Consider the following 21888-nt stretch of genomic DNA (forward strand, 5'->3'; position numbering starts at 1 on the left):
AGTCTCTCAGCGTGGGTATCATGAGGACCACATATCTGTCTTCCAAGGAGTAAGGGTCGAGGCGGATATTCAATGATGTCCTTTCCAAACGTGGCGGAATGTAGATCAAAAATTTTCTTTCTATATTTTCTGGCATGGAGATCGTTAGTGATTCGTTCAGTGTCAGTGATTCCATGAACGTCTCTGGAGCATCGGCCTCTTCTTCTTGTGCTTGTTGATGATAAAATTCCTCCAATGGTGGCGATGGTGTTGGTGTTGGTGGGAATATCGCTGGTGCTTGCTCCTGGCGTGGAGGCAGTGGGTGTAGTGGTTCCACCACTCGGTTGTGGTAAGGCACAAACCATGGCAAGCAGTTGTGAGGTTGGTGTGTATTCCAAGAGTGGTAGTGTTGTTGGAGATGAGCATTCCATTGATGAATGTTGAGAAGTTGTGTTTGGAACTCCAGAGTAGTGATCTCTTGTTGTTGTAGTATTTGCATTGCAGCTTTGTAGTTCATGGGCATGAAGATGCCTTGTTGAATGATGTTTGTTAATGCTTCCGTGTTGTCCAGAAGGATCACTGCCTGTTGTTGCATCAAGGAGATGTCTAGCAGAGGTCGAGGGAGAGTGATGTGTGGTTGAGGGAGGAAGCTTGGTTGAGCAGGAAGGTAGTTGTAATGGTGGTGAAAGTTGTTTGGTGGGGGAGACATGTGAATTGGTGGTAGTGGTGCAATTGATGGAAGAAGAAGTGGAGGTGGTAGGGTATATTGAGCAATATGCATGTGGTGGTGGTAGGGTCGTTGGTGCCTGTGTGAGCGGCGATGAGAACGTTGGTGTTGATACATTGGTGATTGTGGGGGAATCTACGTGTGAAAGTGTAGTGTGTATGGTAGAGTGAAGATTGGGAGTGGATGCAAGGATATTTGAGGAGGAGGGTTGAGTAAGTGTATGGTTTTGGTGATCTCTGACTGTTGGTTGGGGAGGCGGTGAGGTCAGTGGTGGTGTAATGGCTGAAATGACTGGGGTATTGTCATGGTAATTATTTGAGATGTCTATTACAAGAGTTGTAGGGTTATGATGAGGTTGATGGGGGAAAATTGTAGGTTTGAGGATTCATCAATGGAGTGATGAGGTGGCAGTTAGTGATTCGAGGTAACAGTGGTGTTAATTGCTTGTGGCAGTGGAGAAGAGTTGTAATTATTGTCTGTACCATCGAAAGTGTATGGTAGGGAAAGAGTGGAAGAAGTAGGCGTAGGGGAAGGTGTTATATGTTCATGATGTTTTTCATTTTTTGGGTTAATTGGAGTGTGAGTAGTGTCGTGTATGTTTAGCAAGGGAAGAAAGGTGTCCTTGGAAATGGTGGTTTGCATGTTGGGATGTGGTGTAGTATTGGTAAGGGTGGCATGTGGCGGTGCAATGTGTTGTTGTTGGATGCATGGGCTTTGCATGTGGCGCGAGTGTGTGTTGAGGTGTAGTGTAGGTTGTATAGGGTTTGATGATGATGATTGAGTGTAATTAGTGGGAGAACTAGGCAGTGTAGTTGGATGGTCAATTTTGGGGGTCTTTGTTGTTGATTTACTTTTGTATTTTGAAAGGTTATTAACGAGAGAATATTTTTGTATTTTTGACGGCGTATTAGAGGGTGCGTGGGTTGGGTATCAGCCGGTATTGTATGCGAATAAAAAAGGGTATTATTTAGAGATTCATTTGATGGTGGGGCAGGGTCATTAGGAATAGTAGGCGATGGGTGTATTGGGAAAAAAGTTGAATTTATATTGAAGATGACGTGGCGTGACACGTGGACTGGATAAGTGGTCAAAGCGTAACAATTGGGAAAAAGGTACGGGAAATGACAGGTACGGGAAGAAGAAGTGAAATAGGCACGAGAAGCAGTTTAGACACGAGTCTCGTACCAATTCAAAGTCATTTAAAGCTAGTGGGTCGAAAGGCATTGAAGACATGAATCTGAAGACAAAAAGGAGTCCAAATTCAGTATTAAATACCTGATACGTTAGAAAATTGGTATTTAATAGGAATGATTGTGTAACGGCTCATTTAATGTCATTTATTGTCCATAATTGTCTCATTAAAGCTTAGGTTTTATTCCTTTACCTAGAATCAACTATAAAAGGAGGAAGTTGTATTGGGAAAAGGGCATCATTGACATCATACTGAAATAAAAAATTTGTTTACTACTTTATTATTCTCAGAAAGCCTATTATTATTATTTTTGGTCTCTTGATTATTAGTAACCCGATTTTTCATCTCAAATTCTAGTTTTATCCAAAATATTATTTCTTTGGTGAAACAAATTGGTTCCATTACCGGGAATCTGATAATCTATTCTTTTTAAGTTACATTCTATCTGTTGTTATCATCATGTCACACGACAATAATAACAGTGAAAACACCTTGGGAAACCGTGAAAATCAAATGCATCAAGATCAAGGAGATTTGCAGAACTTTAACGCGGTTCCTGCCCTTCAAAATTCACCACGTCAATCTCGTGAAGGCACTCCTAAATCACATGCTGATGAGCAAGAGCAATCAGAACATTTTGAGGGACCAGAAGAAGCTCTGCAAAGAATAATTGATGCACGGGTTAACCAAGCTCTTCAAGCGCTAGTTAATCGGTTACCTGCTGCGCCGTCCACACCTTCGCCTAATAACAATACGCTGGAGAATCCTCGTTCTGGCCTTGTTAATTCAAACGAAGGAACCCCCATTGAACCACGAGAAATGAATCCAGGTAATACAAATAATTCTTATTTACATAATTTGGTACTAACTTTGCAGACACAGCTCAAAGAACAAAATGAACGCATCGAGCAAATCCCTGGAGTTCCCCCAATAATCAAAGGAATAGATGCGGATAAATATTCACAACAACCTTGGAAACCGAGTGCTGCTCCCCTTTCAATCCCTAAAAAATTTAAAATGCCCGACATTTCAAAATATGACGGCACAACCGATCCACGTGACCATGTGATGGCATTTACTACAGGGGTCAAAGGAAATGATTTAACTAAGCAGGAGATTGAGTCCGTGTTGGTCAAGAAATTTGGTGAAACACTCACCAAGGGTGCACTAAATTGGTATTCTCTTTTGCCTGAAAACTCTATAAACTCTTTTGCTGAGCTTGCAGATTCTTTCATTAAGGCGCACTCAGGAGCACAAAAGGTTGAAAAAAGAATGGAGGACATCTTTAAAATCAAACAAGGGGATACAGAGTTGCTCCGAGATTTTGTTGATAGGTTTCAACGCGAACGAATGACTTTACCCCGCGTACCAGATAATTGGGCTGCAATAGCTTTTGCGAGCAATCTGAATGTTAAAAGTTCTGAAGCCACGAGAAGACTTAAAGAAAGCCTTAGAGAGTTCCCTGCAACCACGTGGAGTGATATGTATAACAGGTACAGTACGAAGTTGCGAATCGAAGAAGATACCGTGCCTCGATTTCAACATGAAGACAGAAGCAGTTCAAGGAGATCCGAAGCTGAAAAAGATCAGGTAAAAACACGTACGATCCTTATATGGGTCCTGCAGGAAAAGATTCACGAACAAAACAGGATAATCAACGATATGATCAAAAATCAAGAAATAGGGAGTCAGGCTCCTCATCGAGGTTTGCGAATGATCGAAACATACGCGGGGCACGAGATGATGATGGAAGTTTGAAGGCGAGATTTGGTGGATATAATTTCAATGTCACTACCTCCGAGCTCGTAGCTGTTTTAAGGAGCATGGGAGATAAGGTACGGTGGCCGAAGGAGATGCGATCAAATCCAAACAAGCGCAATCCAGATCATTGGTGCGAATTTCATAATGATCACGGGCATAAAACTTCAGAATGTAGATTCTTACAAAGTGAAGTGGACCATCTATTGAAACAAGGTTATCTCACTGAGTTGTTTAGCGAGAAAGGAAAGCAAGCCTACATGAAAAACAGGCAAGAGCCACCAAAGCCCCCATCACCCAAGAGAACCGTGAATGTTATAAGTGGGGGAGAAGATATTTATGGAGTAACATACACAGCTTCAAATAAAGTTTCCAAAGTCACAATCACGCACGGGAAACGAGTGCGTCAAACCTTAGAGGATGAAAGTATCACTTTTAATGATGCAGACACAGAAGGAGTGATCACCCCCCACAACGACGCGCTGGTAATATCTTTACTTGTACATGATACTAATATAAAAAGAGTTTTGATTGATCCAGGAAGTTCTGCAAACATCATCCTATTAAGGGTACTACGTGAAATGCAAGCGGAGGATAAGATGATTCCAAAGGCGCATATTCTAACAGGATTCGATAATTCCAGTGTTGTAACTAAAGGAGAGGTAATTCTAACAACTTTTGCAGAGGGTGTTGTGAAAGATACCAAATTTCAGGTAGTAGATATGGAGATGGCATATAATGTAATCATGGGGAGACCGTGGATTCATGATATGGACGCTGTCCCGTCAACTCTACATCAAGTAATGAAATTCCCATCACCATGGGGAATCTGTCAAATTCGAGGGGAACAACATACAGCTAGGAGTATTAATATGGTAACAGATACAAGTGCTGTAAATAAAGTTGAAGAAGACATAGACCATACCACAACGGCACGAGGAAAGACAGATATAGACTTGAGACCTGATATGATTCAAGAGCCTGAAGAGAATGGAAACATCAAAACAACAATTGAGGAGCTCGAGCCTGTGATACTATTTGAACAATGTCCTGAACGAAAGGTTTATGTGGGAGCCAACTTAAGCTCAGATACGCGAGGTATGTTAATTGAATTCTTAATAGCTAACGTGGATTGTTTTGCTTGGTCCCATGCTGATATGACAGGAATACCACCGGATGTAATGACTCACAAACTAAATGAAGACCCATCTTGCATACCCGTAAAACAAAAGAAAAGAAAGCAAGGAGCTTTCAAAAACCAGGTGATTCAAGAGGAGGTCCAAAAGCTATTAAAAATTGGGTCAATCCGTGAGGTAAAGTACCCCGATTGGTTGGCTAATACGGTCGTCGTACCTAAGAAAAATGGTAAATGGCGGGTTTGTGTAGATTATACCGATATTAACAAAGCCTGTCCAAAAGATTCCTTCCCTCTACCTCATATAGATCAGTTAATTGATGCAACTGCAGGGCATGAACTTTTAAGTTTCTTAGATGCATATTCGGGGTACAACCAAATAAAAATGGACCCCGGTGATGAAAACAAAATTTCTTTCATCACAAACAGGGGGACTTACTGTTATAAAGTAATGCCCTTTGGTCTCAAGAATGCTGGAGCAACCTATCAAATGTTGGTCAATGTTACACCCCAAGTTTTCATACGTGAGAGTACGTCGTAAATCATTAATGTAAGCTCGAAAATGAGATTATATTTGGAAGAAAATAAACTAAGTTAATCATGTTACCTTGGAGGTTACAAATATTTAAGATCATGAATAACAAGTACCAAAAGGGCTGGAAAGCTTAGTCGCTAAACGAATTGAAGAAAATAAGTTTCGTCAAAAATCGACAAGTTTGGAATGTTATAACATATTCTTTTGGGGTGATACTAGGGTGATTAACATGATGAGGAGGTTAATTTATGAGTTATTGTAGTCGTATGATAGTCGTGTGTTATGTTTTTAAGTCAAACGAGTTATGGAACAAAAGTTAGCAAAGATCATCACAAGTTGCATTTATAATGTGCTGAAATTTAGGTCAAATGTAGATGCACTTTTCTCCCAATATACTTGGCATAAATGGATGATCTAGATATCAAATTGAAGATCTACGAGTCTAGTTTCCAACGCATTAAACCATTTATCAATACGACATCGGAGTAGAGAGATATTCGCATTTTTGCGAGACCGCGCAAGCAGCTCCCAATGGGACCCACTTAGGCGGTGGTCGACCTACTTCACTTTATAAACGATTTGGACGCCTATTTTTCACTTATTTTCAACTCAACTTCGTCTCCAAACTTCTCCTAACCCTTCTAAACAGATTCCACAAGTGTTTGAAGTGATTCCAAAGTGATTACACCATATCTCAACATCAAAACTTAGCTCTAGTGAAGAACAACACCTCTTTGAGGTTGTGTTGTCATTGAGGATTGTTGTGGGCTGTATTTGGATGAAATTCCAAGTTGTTGCCGCTGTATAAGGTGAGTATAACAGCCTACTAATTGTGCTTAAGCTTGCTTGTATGTTGGTTAAGTTGTTAGGATGATAAACTACAAGATAGTACTTGGATTAGCTTAAGTCACTTCTATGGTGTTGTATTGCTATCGAGGGTTGTTGTGAGCTGAATATAACTTGGATTTCGACTTGAAGTTACTATAGGAGTTGTGTGTATTGTGTTCTTTCATGTGCTTAAGGTTATCTTGATGTTGATTAAGTTAAATGGATGGAGTAGACATGAACTAGTGAATAAAGCTACTAATTGAAGATAGTTGGAGTTGAGGATTGTTTCCTTTGTTATAAATATATGGTATAAGGATGGAATCATTGATGAATGACTTCATTATCATGTTAATGATACTGTTAAATTAATGTAAGAAGTCTATAAAGGGTGATACGGATTCCAATCGGAGCTTGCCGCTCGTCGTGAAGTAGTTGCTGACTTGGCTGTTGTTGTTGGTATATGGTATTGGAGGAGGCCCTTGTTACAAGGGAGATGCTGCCCGAATTTATGTAGACGAGCTACTAGCTTAAGTTACAGACTTAGCCTTTGCTCAACACTGATTTTGAATCTCCTTATGCTATGATAGATCGAGTTGACTTGTTTGAAGAGTTGCTTAGAAGGTATTAAGGACTCAACATGTTTAAGGTATGTTAAGCTCTTCCTTCATTCCTTTGGCATGATCTAAAGTGAAACGAACATAAACGATACGCTATTTCATAATGAATCTACTCCTAGCAACTAAGGTTGTCCATGTTATTCTTTCCTTACAAAGTTATTCCAAGAAAGTATATATGATCCTTGAGTCCTAGTGAAGTTCATATTGATGGTATGATGTCCATAATGTTAATCGATGGTCCAATGACCTTATGTCACTCCAAAAGGTTTAGAACGTGACTCCATGAGTCCAGCATGCATTATATATGTATCTACTTTACTCTACCGAGCCGCGCTATAGTCGGCCGGGTATGGCACCTATTGTGCAACCACTGATCAGTTGGGTTTATCGAGCTCCACGTGGCCGGGTACGATTCTACCGAGCCTTATGATATCCGGGTACGTTTTTACCGAGTCCTCTTTGAGGCCGGGTATGATATGATGATGATGATGCCCACAGAGGCGTATGTTTTTAAAAGCTTATGTATATATATGTATTATGCATTTCATTTCAGTAGCCCCCAGAGGCACTCAGATGTTACAGGTTGTATCTCCTCTATCTCTCTTTACATTACTGTTCTTATTTATGCTTTCCTGCCTTACATACTCGGTACTTTATTCGTACTGACGTCCCTTTTGCCTGGGGACGCTGCGTTTCATGCCCGCAGGTCCCGATAGACAGGTTGACATTCCTCCTAATAGGCTATCAGCTCAGCGAAGGTGTTGGTGTACTCCACTTGCTCCGGAATTGCCTATTTGGTCAGTAAGCTTTGGATATGTATTGATTGGTATGGCGGGGCCCTGTCCCGACCTTTATGATTTTATGTACTCTTAGAGGCTTGTAGACAGATGTCAGGTGTATGGATACTTGTATGGCCTTGTCGGCCTATGTTTTGAGTTTACAAATGGTCATGTCGGCCTTATAGGCCCGTATGTCACATGTATAAGTTTGTATATCATGTTCGGTCATCATATGTTGAGTATTCCCTTATGTTTTATTCTTGTTATCTCATGACATGTTTTCTATCTCATTTACCCTTGATAGTATGATAAGAAAGATATGTTACGTTGGTACTCGGTTGAGTAAGGCACCGGGTGCCCGTCGCGGCCCTTCGGTTTGGGTCGTGACAGTTATAATAACACTCCTTAATTTTCTGCTTTAATAAATCTCGCCGTTACCAGCAAGAAAAATAAAGTTAAATAATTTTTAAATATAAAAATATGTCATTCTTTTTTAACCAAAATTAAAAGAATGAACTTCACATAAAATTAAATGTAAGGTTATAAGAATATACTATTCTTTTAGAAACATATTAAAATAAAACTACATCATATAAACTGAAACATCAAATAAAATGGAGCTAGTATATATAAATTGTTGATTTAACTTTCTTAACGTAAGGATAATTTAATTTACTTTACTTTAGATGGCAGGATAGAATTCCAGTTGTGTTATTCTTAACACTTATTTTAGATCTCCTTATCAGAATTTCTGACTAAGCTGCCGCACCAGAAGGAAAAGGACTAGCCATGCAACAACATAAACATAAATGTTCGGCGATTCGGGGCATGGTCGCTCGAATTCATGAAGTTGGCGAGGACATTAGCACACATAAAATTAAAAATTGTGTTGAATATCTATTTTATGGCCCTAAATCAGAAAAGGGCTAGCCGTGCAATAACATAAACATTATCTTCCAGAACCAGAGATAGGTGAAAAGAGAAATGAGGAAGCTGAAAAAACAAGAAAGACATTAGAAAAAAGATGTGTATAAAGCTGGTCGTGGTCCTTTGAGGAACAAGGACTAAGACAAATACTTGAAGAGGATAACATATTAGGACCATATCATGAACAAAATAAGGAAATGAAACCAAACTTGAACTACAACATAAAGAATGTTTGCACGATTTTGCATAATTGGATGTGACTTGAATAATTTGTTCATTTCTTGGATAGGAGCATTTATGGGGTGCTCTGTGTAGCAGCTTGGACTTAAGAGTTTGGATCTATTGAAGAGTGGACATGTATTCTGGGATGGCATGTTACTTTGGTTATGGAATGATGAATGGAACTCTTACCCTACTTATTCCATAAGAATTTAGAAAATAATTAGGGAAAATGATATTGTATGGACACTCTCAAAATAATATCCGAAAATATATGTTTTTTATACATTTTTGTATGTTATGTACAAAAAATATATAAATTTTATACATTTTTTCAGCTATCAAATATAAATAGTTTCAGTCGAGGGCTAAAAGCTTAAAAGTGATCTTTGCCTATTTATCTCACGTTTGAACTCATTTATGCAAAAGAAACTTCTTAAGATAGTTTAAACCATTATTATTATTATTATTATTATTATTATTATTATTATTATTATTATTATTATTATTATTATTATTATCAACTTCAACAATGAAGTTCAAATCCACCAAACATTTAGAGGTCGTGGCCGTGGACAAAGAGGAGGAAGAGGACGTGGCTATTATCAAGAAAATAATGGACAAAGGTATGACAAATCAAAGATTGAGTGTTATAACTGTCATAAATTTGGCCATTGCTCTTGGGAATGTCGTAGTAATGTTGAAGAAAAAGCTAACCTTGTTGACGACAAGAAAGAAGAAGATGAGTCAACGTTGTTAGTGGCACTCAAGGAAGAAGACACGGATGATTGTACCTCGTGGTATTTTGACAATGGAGCAAGCAATCATACGTGTGGATGCAAAAAGAAGTTTGTGGAGTTCAATAAAACGGTGAAAGGTAATGTGTCCTTTGGAGATACCTCAAAGACTCAAATCGAAGGGATAGGTACGATTCTGATCTCCTCTAAAAAGGGTGACCATAAGTTAATTCAAGATGTTTATTATGTCCCAAGATTAAAAAGTAATATTTTGAGTTTGGGCCAACTTCTTGAAAAGGAATATGACATCCACATGACAATATACATCTTTGGCTTAGAGATTCAAGTGGAATTCTAATTGCTAGAGTGCATATGGCAAAGAATATATTATCTTCTCTGAATCTTAAGACAATTGATGCAAAGTGTTTGAAAGGTAATGTGTAAGATAAATCATGGTGTTGGCACATGCGATTTGGACACTTGAATTTTGAAGCGCTCAAATCAATAGGAGAAAAGAACATGGTGCATGGGATACCATCAATCAACCATCTCAATCAATTCTGTGAAGTTTGTCTTCTTGGAAAACATGCAAAGATGAGTTTTTCAAAGGAGGCCATGTCAAGATCAACCAAACCGCTTCAGCTTGTTCACACTGATGTGTGTGGACCAATTAATACACCTTCTTTCAGTAAAAGTAAATATTTTCTTCTCTTCATTGATGACTTTAGTAGAAAGACATGGGTTTATTTCTTGAACCAAAAATCTGAAGCTTTTGCTGCTTTTAAAATTTTTAAAGTACTTATAGAGAAAGAAAGTGGCTATGAAATTAAAGATTTAAGGTCTCATAGAGGAGGTAAATTCACTTCAAAAGAATTTATGACTTCTGTCAGTCTCATGTAATTCATCAACCTCTAACGATACCTTATTCACCTTAACAAAATGGAGTTGCAGAGAGAAAGAATTGAACGATTCATAATATGGCTAGATGAATATTCAAAGCTAAAAGTATGCCCAAGGAATTTTGGGCTGAAGCTTTTTCATGTGCAGTTTATTTGAATAACAGGTCTCCAATAAGAAATATTAGAGATCAAACCCCTCAAGAAGCATGGGGTGGAAGAAAGCCAAGTGTTAAGCGCTTGAGAATCTTTCAGAGCATAGCCTATACTCATGCGCCACAACAAGGGAGAGCAAAACTTGATGATCTAAGTGTCAAGCATGTATTTATTGGTTATGATACGAGTTCAAAAGGCTATAAGTTATACAACCCAAGTAGCGACAAAGTGGTGGTAAGTCGCGATGTTGAATTTGATGAAGAATTGGCATGGAATTGGGAAGCTCAAGAAGAAACTTCATATGATTTTCTTCCATACTTTGGTGATGAAGAAGAACCAGAGACCGTGGAACCTGTACAGGATACAACTCCACCTCCATCTCCAACCAATGTTGCATCTCTCTCTTCTCAAGAAAGTTCAAATGAATGCCCGCAAAGGACAAGGAGTATTCAAGAGCTCTATGAGGACACATAAAAAGTTACTACTTTTGATTTTTTATATTGTCGCTTTGATGAAAGTGAACCAATGAATTGTGATGAAGTTGTTACAGACAAATGGTGGAGACAAGCCATGGAGGAGGAGATCGAGTCAATAGAGAAGAACAACATTTGGGAGTCAACTTTTTCCAAGGGTCATCGAGCAATTGGATTAAAATGGTAATACAAGACAAAGAAAAATGTTGATGGAGATGTGGAGAGAAACAAGACACGACTTGTGGATAAAGGCTACAATCAAAGATAAGGCATTGACTATGAAGAAGTCTATGCACTTGTTGCCCGCATGGAGACGATTCGCTTGCTGATCTCTTTGGCGGCGCAAATGAAGTGGAAGATCCATCAATTAGATGTCAAGTCAGCCTTCTTGAATGGCTATCTTGGAGAAGAAGTCTATGTTGAACAAACACTAGGATTTGTGGTAAAAAACCATGAAGATAAAGTGTTGAGGTTGAAGAAATCTTTATATGGATTTAAACAAGCCTCGCGGGCATGGAATAATATTTTCAAGATAATGGGTTTACTCGTTGTCTCTATGAATATGCTCTTTACCTTAAAGTTCATACTAATAGAGATATATTGCTTGTTTGTCTTTATGTTGATGATCTTATTTTTACAGGTAATAACCCAAGTTTGTTTGAAGATTTTAAGAAAGATATGTCCCATTAGTTGAGATGACGGACGTAGGGCTCATGTCATACTACTTGGGCCTAGAAGTGAAGCAGACGGAGGATGAAATTTTTATCTCTCAAGAAAGCTATAAAAAAGAGATATTGAAGAAGTTCAATATGCTCGATTGCAATCCCGCGAACACGCCGATGGAGAGTGGGACAAAATTGTCCAAGTTTGATGAAGGAGAAAAAGTCTTGTGGGAAGTTTGAGGTACTTGACTTGTACCAGGCCAGATATACTCTTTGCGGTTGGAGTAGTAAGTCGCTTCATGGAAGCTCCTACCTCAACTTATTTGAAAGTCGCTAGAAGAATTCTTCGTTACCTAAAAGGTACGATTGAATTTGGGCAATTTTATTCTTCTTCTAGTATTTTCCACCTTATGGGATATTGTGATAGTGATTATGCGGGAGATATTGATGATAGCAAAAGCACAACTGATTTTGTATTTTCTTGGGTGATTCTGTTATTTCTTAGAGTTCAAAGAAACAATCCATTATTGCTTTCTCGACTTGAACTTAATGTATAGCAACAACATCTTGTACATGTCATGCTATTTGGCTGAGAAGATTGTTGAAGGAGCTCAATTTACCACAAATTGAAGCTACAGATCCACACAGGCACTCGCGAAGAATCCGGTGTATCATGATCGTAGCAAGCATATAGACACAAAGGATCACTTCATCAGAGAATGTATTGCCAAGAAAGATGTAGAACTCAAATATGTGAAATCTCATGATCAAGTTGCAGATATCTTCACAAAGCCTCTCAGGTTTGAAGATTTTCAAAGGTTGAGATCAAGACTTGAAATGACCATGAAAATTCAAAATTAAGGGGGAGATTTGTGGGACCCATCTAAATAAATAAAAAAGGAAATAAAGCAAAAGATGGAAAAAAGTTGCAGAAAGCAAGTTGGGCGGCTGCAAATTGTCGAATGAGCCAATCTGATTGGTTGGTTTGGTGGCAACTTTGCCTATAAAAGGAAGTGTTCCGCTTCAGTTTCATACACATCAAAAACAGAGAGAAGCAATAGAAGTTAGAGAGAGTAATCCACATATTGTAGTCTGTGAGATAAATAGTGTGTGTGAGTAATATTGTAGTGAGCTGTTTAAATAAAGAGTGTTATTTCTTTTAAAATTGTAGCAGTCTCTTGACACTACTAAGTTGTAATATTATAGTAGTAATATTGCTCCACTCGGGTATTGTATTTTACCTCGTTAAAAAAGTTGGTATCATTGTTACTCTCTTGTGTTATTATTATTTGCCGTGGATATTATTTCTGGGCGGCATTATTATTTTTCCCAACAAAAACCACAATGATAAAACAAAAACGCTAATCCAGTTGGTAAATCAGCAAAATATCAGTTGTAACTCAGAATTAAAGGCATAAAAACATCTGGGTGTTTTTTTTTGTTGTTACTTTGTGTACCTAAGCACAAATGTTGTTCACACTTACAGAAGCTCAAAAATTAGAAATGGTAAGTGAATAATATCGAATACCAAAGTAAAATGATAAAACACGGAAGAAGTTTTGGATTATGCTTTCCTAAGAATGAAAGATCATTCGGGTCGACTAAATTTATGGGATGGGTCAGATGTAGAATGGGTCTATTGGGTAGAATGGTCAAGTTTATGGAGATGGGTCATTTTAAGTTAGTGAGATCCTTGGCTGTTAACATGGACAAATTATTAGAGGGGTCGGGTGCCACGGTGGAGGGACATTAGGGCCGGGGGCAATTTTAAATAGTTTGTTAACGATAGGGGTACTTTTGAACGAAAAGTATAACGAGGGACTGATAAATTCGTTGCTATAAAGAGGCCCCTCCGCCAATAGTTTTGCACACATACATCTGACTTACGTACGTTGCTCAAGTAAGCGATTGTTTTTCTTAAATAATAATAATAATAATAATAATAATAATAATAATAATAATAATAATTGGAAATGGTGAGGGCACCTTGTTGTGAGAAAGTTGGGTTAAACAAAGGGAAATGGACTGCTGAAGAAGATGAATTACTGGTAAAGTATATTCAAGCTAATGGAGAAGGTTCATGGAGGTCTCTTCCCAAGAATGCTGGTAATTAAAATTGTTTCTTTTCATTATTTTTTTCTATCTTTTTTTTTTTTTTTTTTAATTAAGTCAGTTGACCATCCTTTATATTACATATATTGGTCAATTAAGAGAGGAGAAAGGTTGGTAAAAGTGGTGCATAATCATCTAAACACTATCTTTCTAGTTTATAGATTTTTCTTCCTTGGCAATTGCATAACAATAAAGGCTAAACTTGATGGAACAATAAAATTGCTTCAACAACTTTATCCTTTAGCTCTAACTAGTCATTTATGTTCACATTTTCATTAATTTTGATATTTTTACTGTCACGATCCAAAATCCACTGGTCGTGATGGCACCTAATCCAACCCGCTAGGTAAGCCAACTATTAATTATCCAATTTCAATTATATTAACAAGACAATTAAATGAATGTAATTTACGGAATTTTATACATTTCCCAAAGACTGGTAGTACAAATCATGAGCTTCTATGAATGAAGTTTATAAAGCAACAATGAAACAAATACACAGTCTGTTTGAAAAGTACATAAACAGAGTTTTATAAGCTAAGGCTACACCGAACAAAGGAGGCAGCTACAACATGGATGCCGGTACATCTTCAAGTCCCGCAACCATCGAGCACAACAACAACAACAACCGACATCTGCATGTAATGTGCAGAAGTGTAGTATCAGTACAACCGACCCCATATACTAAGTAAGTAACAGACCTAACCTTAGGTTGAAAGTAGTGACGAGCTAACACAAGATCGGGTCCAATGCCAGTATTTCCACAACAGTTCATAACAAGATAATACAAGTAAAAAAAAAGATATCTCAAAAATAAAATACTCAGCTCGTTCACAATTCCAGAAAATGGTCATGCTTCTTAAATATCTCAGTGAAAGAAAATCCCAGATCTCTTATCGAAAATGCCAAAAGTACGAGTAAGTTTGAAAACTATAATTTTTTTCAAATATCCTTTCCACAATAAATAAAATATCTCATTTTCTTTCCAAATAACAAGTATAAAGTGCCTCTCCACACCCACATATCAATGTGTATAATAAGTAATGAATGGCGTGATACTATCTAGCATGAGAAAAATGCATCTCTATGCATGTATGTCATGTATGCATGTAAATGCCATGTATTTCAGAGATGATACATGTACTCCAACTCACAGAGTAGCCAACCTCATTGCCTCGCATCCTCTCCTACTAAGCTCAATACTCAACACACTAAATCTCTCAGCACTGTGTAATAACGGCTGCAGCGTGCAACCCGATCCATATATATATATATATATATATATATATATATATATATATATATATATATATATTCGACTGCGCTCACTGGGGGTGTACAGACTTCGGAGGGGCTCCTTCAGCCCAAGCGCTATATCGCTGCGGCGTGCAGCCTGATCCATATACATAAATATAATCAATGTATCGCTGTGGCGTGCAGCCCGATCCCATAAAGTATAGTAGATATAATATGCTGCGGCGTGCGGCCAGATCCAAAAATGTCACTCTCACTCAGGCCCTTGGCCTCACCCTGTCATGAATCTCTCCAGTCTCACTCACGGGAACACAATGTCATGAATCCAGCCCGACAACAATGATATGATGTATCAATAACAACAACTGAGACTGAGATATGATATGAATGCATGAATATGACTGAGTACAAAAATATCAATGGAAATCAGTGAGATGACACCCAGAAATAACCACTTTGGGTATAAACAATATCAGCATGAAGCCTAAACATGATATTTAGCATGATTGATAGCTCAATTACTTTACCACATGGTGAAAACATAAATATCCCCAAAATAAGGCCACTATACAAGGCCATGGGAATAACAGAGTCCCAATTCACAGGGTGCACGCTCACACGCCCGTCACCTAGCATGTGCGTCACCTTAAAACCAATTACATAACACATAGTTCGGGGTTTCATACCCTCAGCACTAAGCTTAGAAGAGTTACATACCTCGAACGAGCCAATACCAATGCCAAGAAGGTCAAGCGATGCTCCAAAAATGCCATCCCACGCGTTCCGACGTCCGAACGGCTCGAAACTAACCAAAAACAACTCAAATACATCAAACAATGCTAAAGGAATCAATCCCAATCGAAAAAGGTCGAATCTTTTATCAAAAGCCCAAAATCGGCCAAAAAGCTCAACCCGGGCCCGCACCTCGAAACCCGACAAAACTCACAAAATCCGTCAACCCATTCAATTACAGTTCAACCATACTAGTTTCACTCAAGTCGGACTCCGAATCGATGTTGAAACTCAAAAATTCATATTATGAAACTTTAGGCCAAAACCCCCAATTTCTTCTTTAAAATTCATCAACCAAAAGCTAAAATCGAAGATAGATTCATGAAATATAACCAAAATCGAGTAGAGAACACTTACCCCCAATTCATATGTTGAAAAGTGCCTAGAAAAATTGCCCAATTCCGAGCTCCCCAACTCAAAATATGTTAAATGCACAAAACCCTCGCTTAACACTGTTCTGCCTCGTTTCTTGTGCCAAAAGATCTCCAAACTCACTTTTGATACCTCCAATGGATTCCTTGTAAAATTCAAGTCAAGTTAGGCTCTTGAATCACTCGACTTGACCTTATATTAAAGGAGATATGTTGGTTTCAATATTTGAAAATAGTGCAGATTTTTAAATACGCAGCAGTGGCAATTTTGTAATTAATCTGAAAAATCTGGCAACTCAATTCTTAGTAAAATGACCATAAGATCCTCATACGATGTCCAAATTTGTTGATTCTTTTTGCTATGGCTCCGTAATTACGATACGGATCTAATGCTTCAATAAAAACAGATATCGGAGCTCATTTGTTCAATGTGGTACCATTTATGCTTGAAGAAACGACGTCGAAACATAAGAAAAACGAGCGCAACACAACCCAAACCTATACGAAACTCACCTGAGCCCCTGGGGACCCTGTCTAAACATACCAACAAGTTCCATATCATAATACGGACCTACTCGAGGCCTCAAAACACACATAATAATATCGAAACGACGAAACGCACCTCAAATAAAACTTAATAAACTTTCGAACTTTCGACTTCCAAAAACTCACGCCGAAACATATCAAATCAACTCGGAATGAATCCAAATTTAGCACATAAGTCCTAATACATCATATGGAGCTACTCGTGCCCCCAAACTACCGAGCGAAGTGCAAATGCTCAAAACGACCGGTCGGGTCGTTACATTCTCCCCACTAAACATACGTTCGTCCTCGAACGTGCGCAGAGTTGTTCCAAAAGCCATCAAATCTCTGTGTAACCTCACTATGCACATACCCGGGGGTGATCCCACGTCACCCTATCCCATATAGATCTGATAACACAAAATGGCTGAAATTTCTTAATCCAACCTAGCCCATAAGCCTTTGAATCCCATTTCCACATCCAAAATTTTCTATAAGATCAGAATCTCGCACCAACACATTGTATAAGTCTGAACAAGCAGTATCAAGCCATAGCCGTAATCAAGATGAAATCACATGATATACCATATAACTCAAACACTCATAGCGATAACTTCTAATCACAGTAGTTGCTCAAAACAACCCAATACCGGTAATAAACCTCTTATCAAATAGAGCCTCGTTCTAACACCTTCATATACTTCCAACGATGAAAGAAACACTCATAAATTCATAACCATTCGTCAGACCAACAAGTTGTGGAACTCCCTCTCCTTTGATAGGAACAAAAGCAAATTTCTAAGCCGATCAGCATCTTTATCCTTCCAAATATATCGTAGTCTGATCCGATAGCACCCATTCTACGTACGACGTACCTCATCCCATCTAACATAATCACTTTAGTGACATGACACATTAATACAGTCTAAAGCCGCAACTCGTGCAATCCGTGCACCAATAAGCAATATTCCAAATGTAATCAATCATGGAAAATGACTCAGCCGAAGGAACTATCTCACAAGCTCAACAGGTACCGCCACAAAGCAATGCTAAGAACCTATCACACACAGTATAACCAAAACACACGAATCTAACACAATGGATCATGTCTCAACATAACTCCGCTACAATGCGTGACACATCCAAACGCTGGTCCATATTATGTACCTTGAGCCACCCTGCTCAAAATGAATAACCACGCAAAATTCGACATCAAGCACCCAAAGTGCATTACCATAACCACGGAAAGCAAATAACACAATACCACAATCACGAAAGAACATAGCCAACACGCAATCAATCATGCAATACCCAAATACTCATCTCGCTCAAATTCCGCTATAAAGCTCAAATAGAACCGCAACATATGTGCATATAACCAACGAATCACAACTCCTCGTGGCATAGAAGAGTAACTCATAGATCATTTCAGAATAATAAGCTCAACAACAACCAAATGGAACATCCCTCAGCAATAGCAGTATGGAGCCAACCAATCCGACTTGGTGTAGAATACACATCCTAATTGGGCCTACCAATTGACCCCAAATCAACTCTGGTCACCCATAAATAGATAAATAATCCTCCGAAAGTCCACAATGACTGAATCATAACACATACTATCACTTGGCTAGCTTCGGCCACACTTCACAGTCCACAACCATGCAACAATCTGCTCCTGAGAGCTCCCAATCTCCAAATCCATAGAACACATGAATCACCATATCTGATCCCAACTCCACCGCCTGAATGTCTAACACATCTCTCATACACGATCATCCCACGAGGAATACTTCTATAATTCTTCTGTGCCACAAAGCAAAATTTGAACACCAGCAGTCGATCAACTAGGAGAGTGCCGCAATACCAATGAAGTATATATAAATCAAAACACATCCCCCTTCTGAAATGTATACTCTCATCAAGCCATACCAAATAGTAATGTTATTTACCTAGTCATCTAAAACTATCCATGTTGCCTAAGGACTCATGACCTTCCCTTCAAAATTGAATCGTGATCTTACACATACAAATCTCAATCCTACACAACACACCGTATATACTATGCCATCATACGAAAAATACGAGAACTCCGTAATCCACTACGAGTCACAAGCAACTACTCACTCAATTAGCCAAGAACTTTCCATTTGATTTCATCCGGAGAAAATCACTATACATCACATGCTCCTCACGCTAGTACAAAATATACATCTCAAATCGTGGTAGAAACCATCGAGAACTCTCCGAAACCCATTTGCACATAACCAAACCATCAGAACTGAATCTCTCTAACTCAACCAAGCCACGCAGGCCACCAAAACCCAAGAGTACCGCCACAAAACACCTGTAGAAACTCGCTACCTCATAAGGACCAAAAGAGCCAATCGCATCCATTACCATGCCGATCCAACCTACTACCAAGCTATCCTATTTATCCTAGTTCCTTCTGAATTACCTTCAAATTAATACTTCTCTTTGCCATGATACCACAATCCTCAACCAAGACTCACCGCACGAGACCCTAGCATAAACCACACTGCCCTTTGGATCATAAGCTGCTGAATGCTCTCTTAATCACCCCAAAAGTACCACAACCGAGATACCCACTCTGAAGAGACCTTCTGCGAATCTAAAGCCATTACCTTCGCCTTCCTAATATTGATATGTAGAATCCATAATGATATAGAAACACCAAAAATCCTGACATCTTCCAATATGAATCTCAGTTTCTAGCCAAATACACATCCTGAAGATTCCCAATTGTCACGCTCAAACTTGAATTCATTTGAACCATTCTCGAGAGTCTTCCACTCTGCTCAAATCACAATTAGACTGACCAAACGGACCAAACAACTGGTGCCCCATTAGCACTCCAACACCTAAGGAAGTAACTCCACCTTAATGCAACTAAATAAATTCATGCTCCATACACATTACGTCCTTCATCAACAACAACTCAGATCGTTCCGTGATTCTTATACACTCATAAAGTTTATCCAAAATTTCCTTTACTCAAGTTATCCTCGATCTCACCCTCTACAGAGCATAACTCATTCACAAGTATACCTCAAACCGAAACTGATACAACACATAACCGTGGAATCAACATATCAATAGCACTCCCTGTCGATGCCCCCTTATTTCCTTCGAAATCGCGTTTACGACATTTGGGTGGACAACTCTATTCCTTTTGGGAATTTGCGTTTGAGATTTAGAAGAGTCGCCACCTAATAATTAAGTGCATTAGGACACTAAGAATTTAAAAGAAAGAAAAACCAGAGAATGGGTAAGGGCTTGAAATTATCTTAGGGGGAAGGTGTTAGGCACCCCCAAGATCCACTAGTGTGGTTCCCGGCCATGTTACAATTGTGACTTTAAAACAAGTAAACATACAAGACAACTTCCACATAACGATTACCAGTAGGAATGTATAAAGGTTAAACATGCTGAAGTCAGGAAATAGGGGGTTCCATAGTTGTTTAAAAGAATGTATAAGTGCAAAAAAAAAAAAAAAAACAAGGATCAAATAACGAGTGCAAACAATCAGACAAAAGAAGTGAAATGGGCGGATGTTTAAAAAGAAAAAAGTGCTGGAAATTCAAAGAGGTTTTAAATGGTTTGAAGCGAAATACAAGGTTTAAAGAGCTGGAAACTGACGGTTTAAAGAAAATAATATTGAAAGTACATAAGGAGGGAAGGGGGGGGGTCCTAGGTTTATAAATAACATGGATCATCCACGCAACACCCGGTAATCAATTATACGCGTGGTGCTATCGCGTGATCATCATATCCATGTCTACCCTTCCCACCCCATTAAGGTATTAAAGCGCGGAATAGTATCGTTACTTATTGCATGCTATTACCCGTCCCGATCCTATCAGTCCCGGAGGCATTAAGACTACTAATCCTAAAGGGGAGGGAGTTGGGGGCTTTTCAGAAGTTTTAAAGGGATAAAAGTCTAGGCCACAAACAAAAACACACAATCAAATAAGGGAGAAGCAAGCAACAGTTAAGGCTCAAATAGGCCTCCTCACTTAAAGGCAAATATATAGCATGACTTCAAATACTGGTTGTGGTCTGAATTAAATTTAAAAGCGTTAGGACAGGTTGATTTATCACATATCTCTCAGATGAGGAGTCCGAATTAGCCTTGTCTGGTTGTAGTTATCAAAGCTGACATAGTTAATTAAAAACCTAATGGTTTGCCTAAGTGAGACCTATAGGCATGATATCTAGCGGAGCGTACTGTTTTTAAAGAAAGGATCACTGGTTTTATAGACAAAAGATCTACAGATTTAAACGAACTTATGACTGGTTTTAAACGTGTAGATAAAATAGACGAGGCTGATTCGATTGATTATTCCTATAGGCAAGTTATCTAAGCGTTATTAGTTTTAAACGATTACAGAGATGCAAGAGTCCTATAGGCATGGTCTCTAGAATGCAATTGATCATTATTAAGCCTACGATTGTTTGCCTAATGACATGTATATACAGAAATGCAGGAAACTTATAGGCATGAGTTCTAGAATGAGAATACAGAAATAACCTATAGGCATGATTTCTAAGATGAGAATGCGGAAATAAATAACCTATAGGCATGTTTTCTAAGATGAGAATGCAGAAATAAATAACCTATAGGCATGTTTTCTACCCTTTTCCATACATTTATCCCCATCCCTTTCCACTAACCATCCCCAATAGTAATTACAAATTATTACAGACCCGAATGAATCAAAAGAAAGAAAAGTAAAATTACATTAGAAGTTCCAGCTACAACCAAACAGCCTAATTCAGACTCAAAGTCCAACAATATGAGATAAACCAACTTCCGGAATCAGATTTCCAAAAGCCTTTCTCATGCCCAGCAATTGGGAATGCTGGCACACCCCGACCAGCCTGTTAGCCACATCTTAGGAGTTAGGATCTATTGAAGATCAAGTTCAGGCCTGAGCAGTAACTTGGATACTGCCAGGCCAAAACCTTAACTTAGACACATAGAGGAAAATAGGGGTAGGGATTCACAATAGAAACAGATACAGGGAAAGAACATACATAATTTAATCACTAAACATGCACAGTAAAGAGAACAAGAATGCTGAAACTATAAGATGTTCTGGTAAGATGCAAGGTGAGGTCCCTTTTATAGTGCAGAAAGCAAGCAAGAAAGGCAAGGAAATATTATTGAAATCAGTCTCCCTTTGGTTAAGG

At 38.5% G+C, this 21888-nt stretch overlaps 1 protein-coding gene across 1 annotated transcript in view; it reads left to right on the plus strand.

Annotated features, from left to right (window-relative positions):
- Positions 13594-21888, plus strand: part of LOC109225977 — a 59989-nt gene continuing 51694 nt past the window's right edge. The window contains exon 1 of the mRNA XM_019390781.1: positions 13594-13726. Coding sequence (XP_019246326.1) covers positions 13594-13726 — 133 coding nt within the window. The remainder of the gene's footprint in view (positions 13727-21888) is intronic.

Source organism: Nicotiana attenuata, chromosome 5 (genome assembly GCF_001879085.1).
Source record: "Nicotiana attenuata strain UT chromosome 5, NIATTr2, whole genome shotgun sequence".
Classification (NCBI taxonomy): Eukaryota; Viridiplantae; Streptophyta; class Magnoliopsida; order Solanales; family Solanaceae; genus Nicotiana; species Nicotiana attenuata.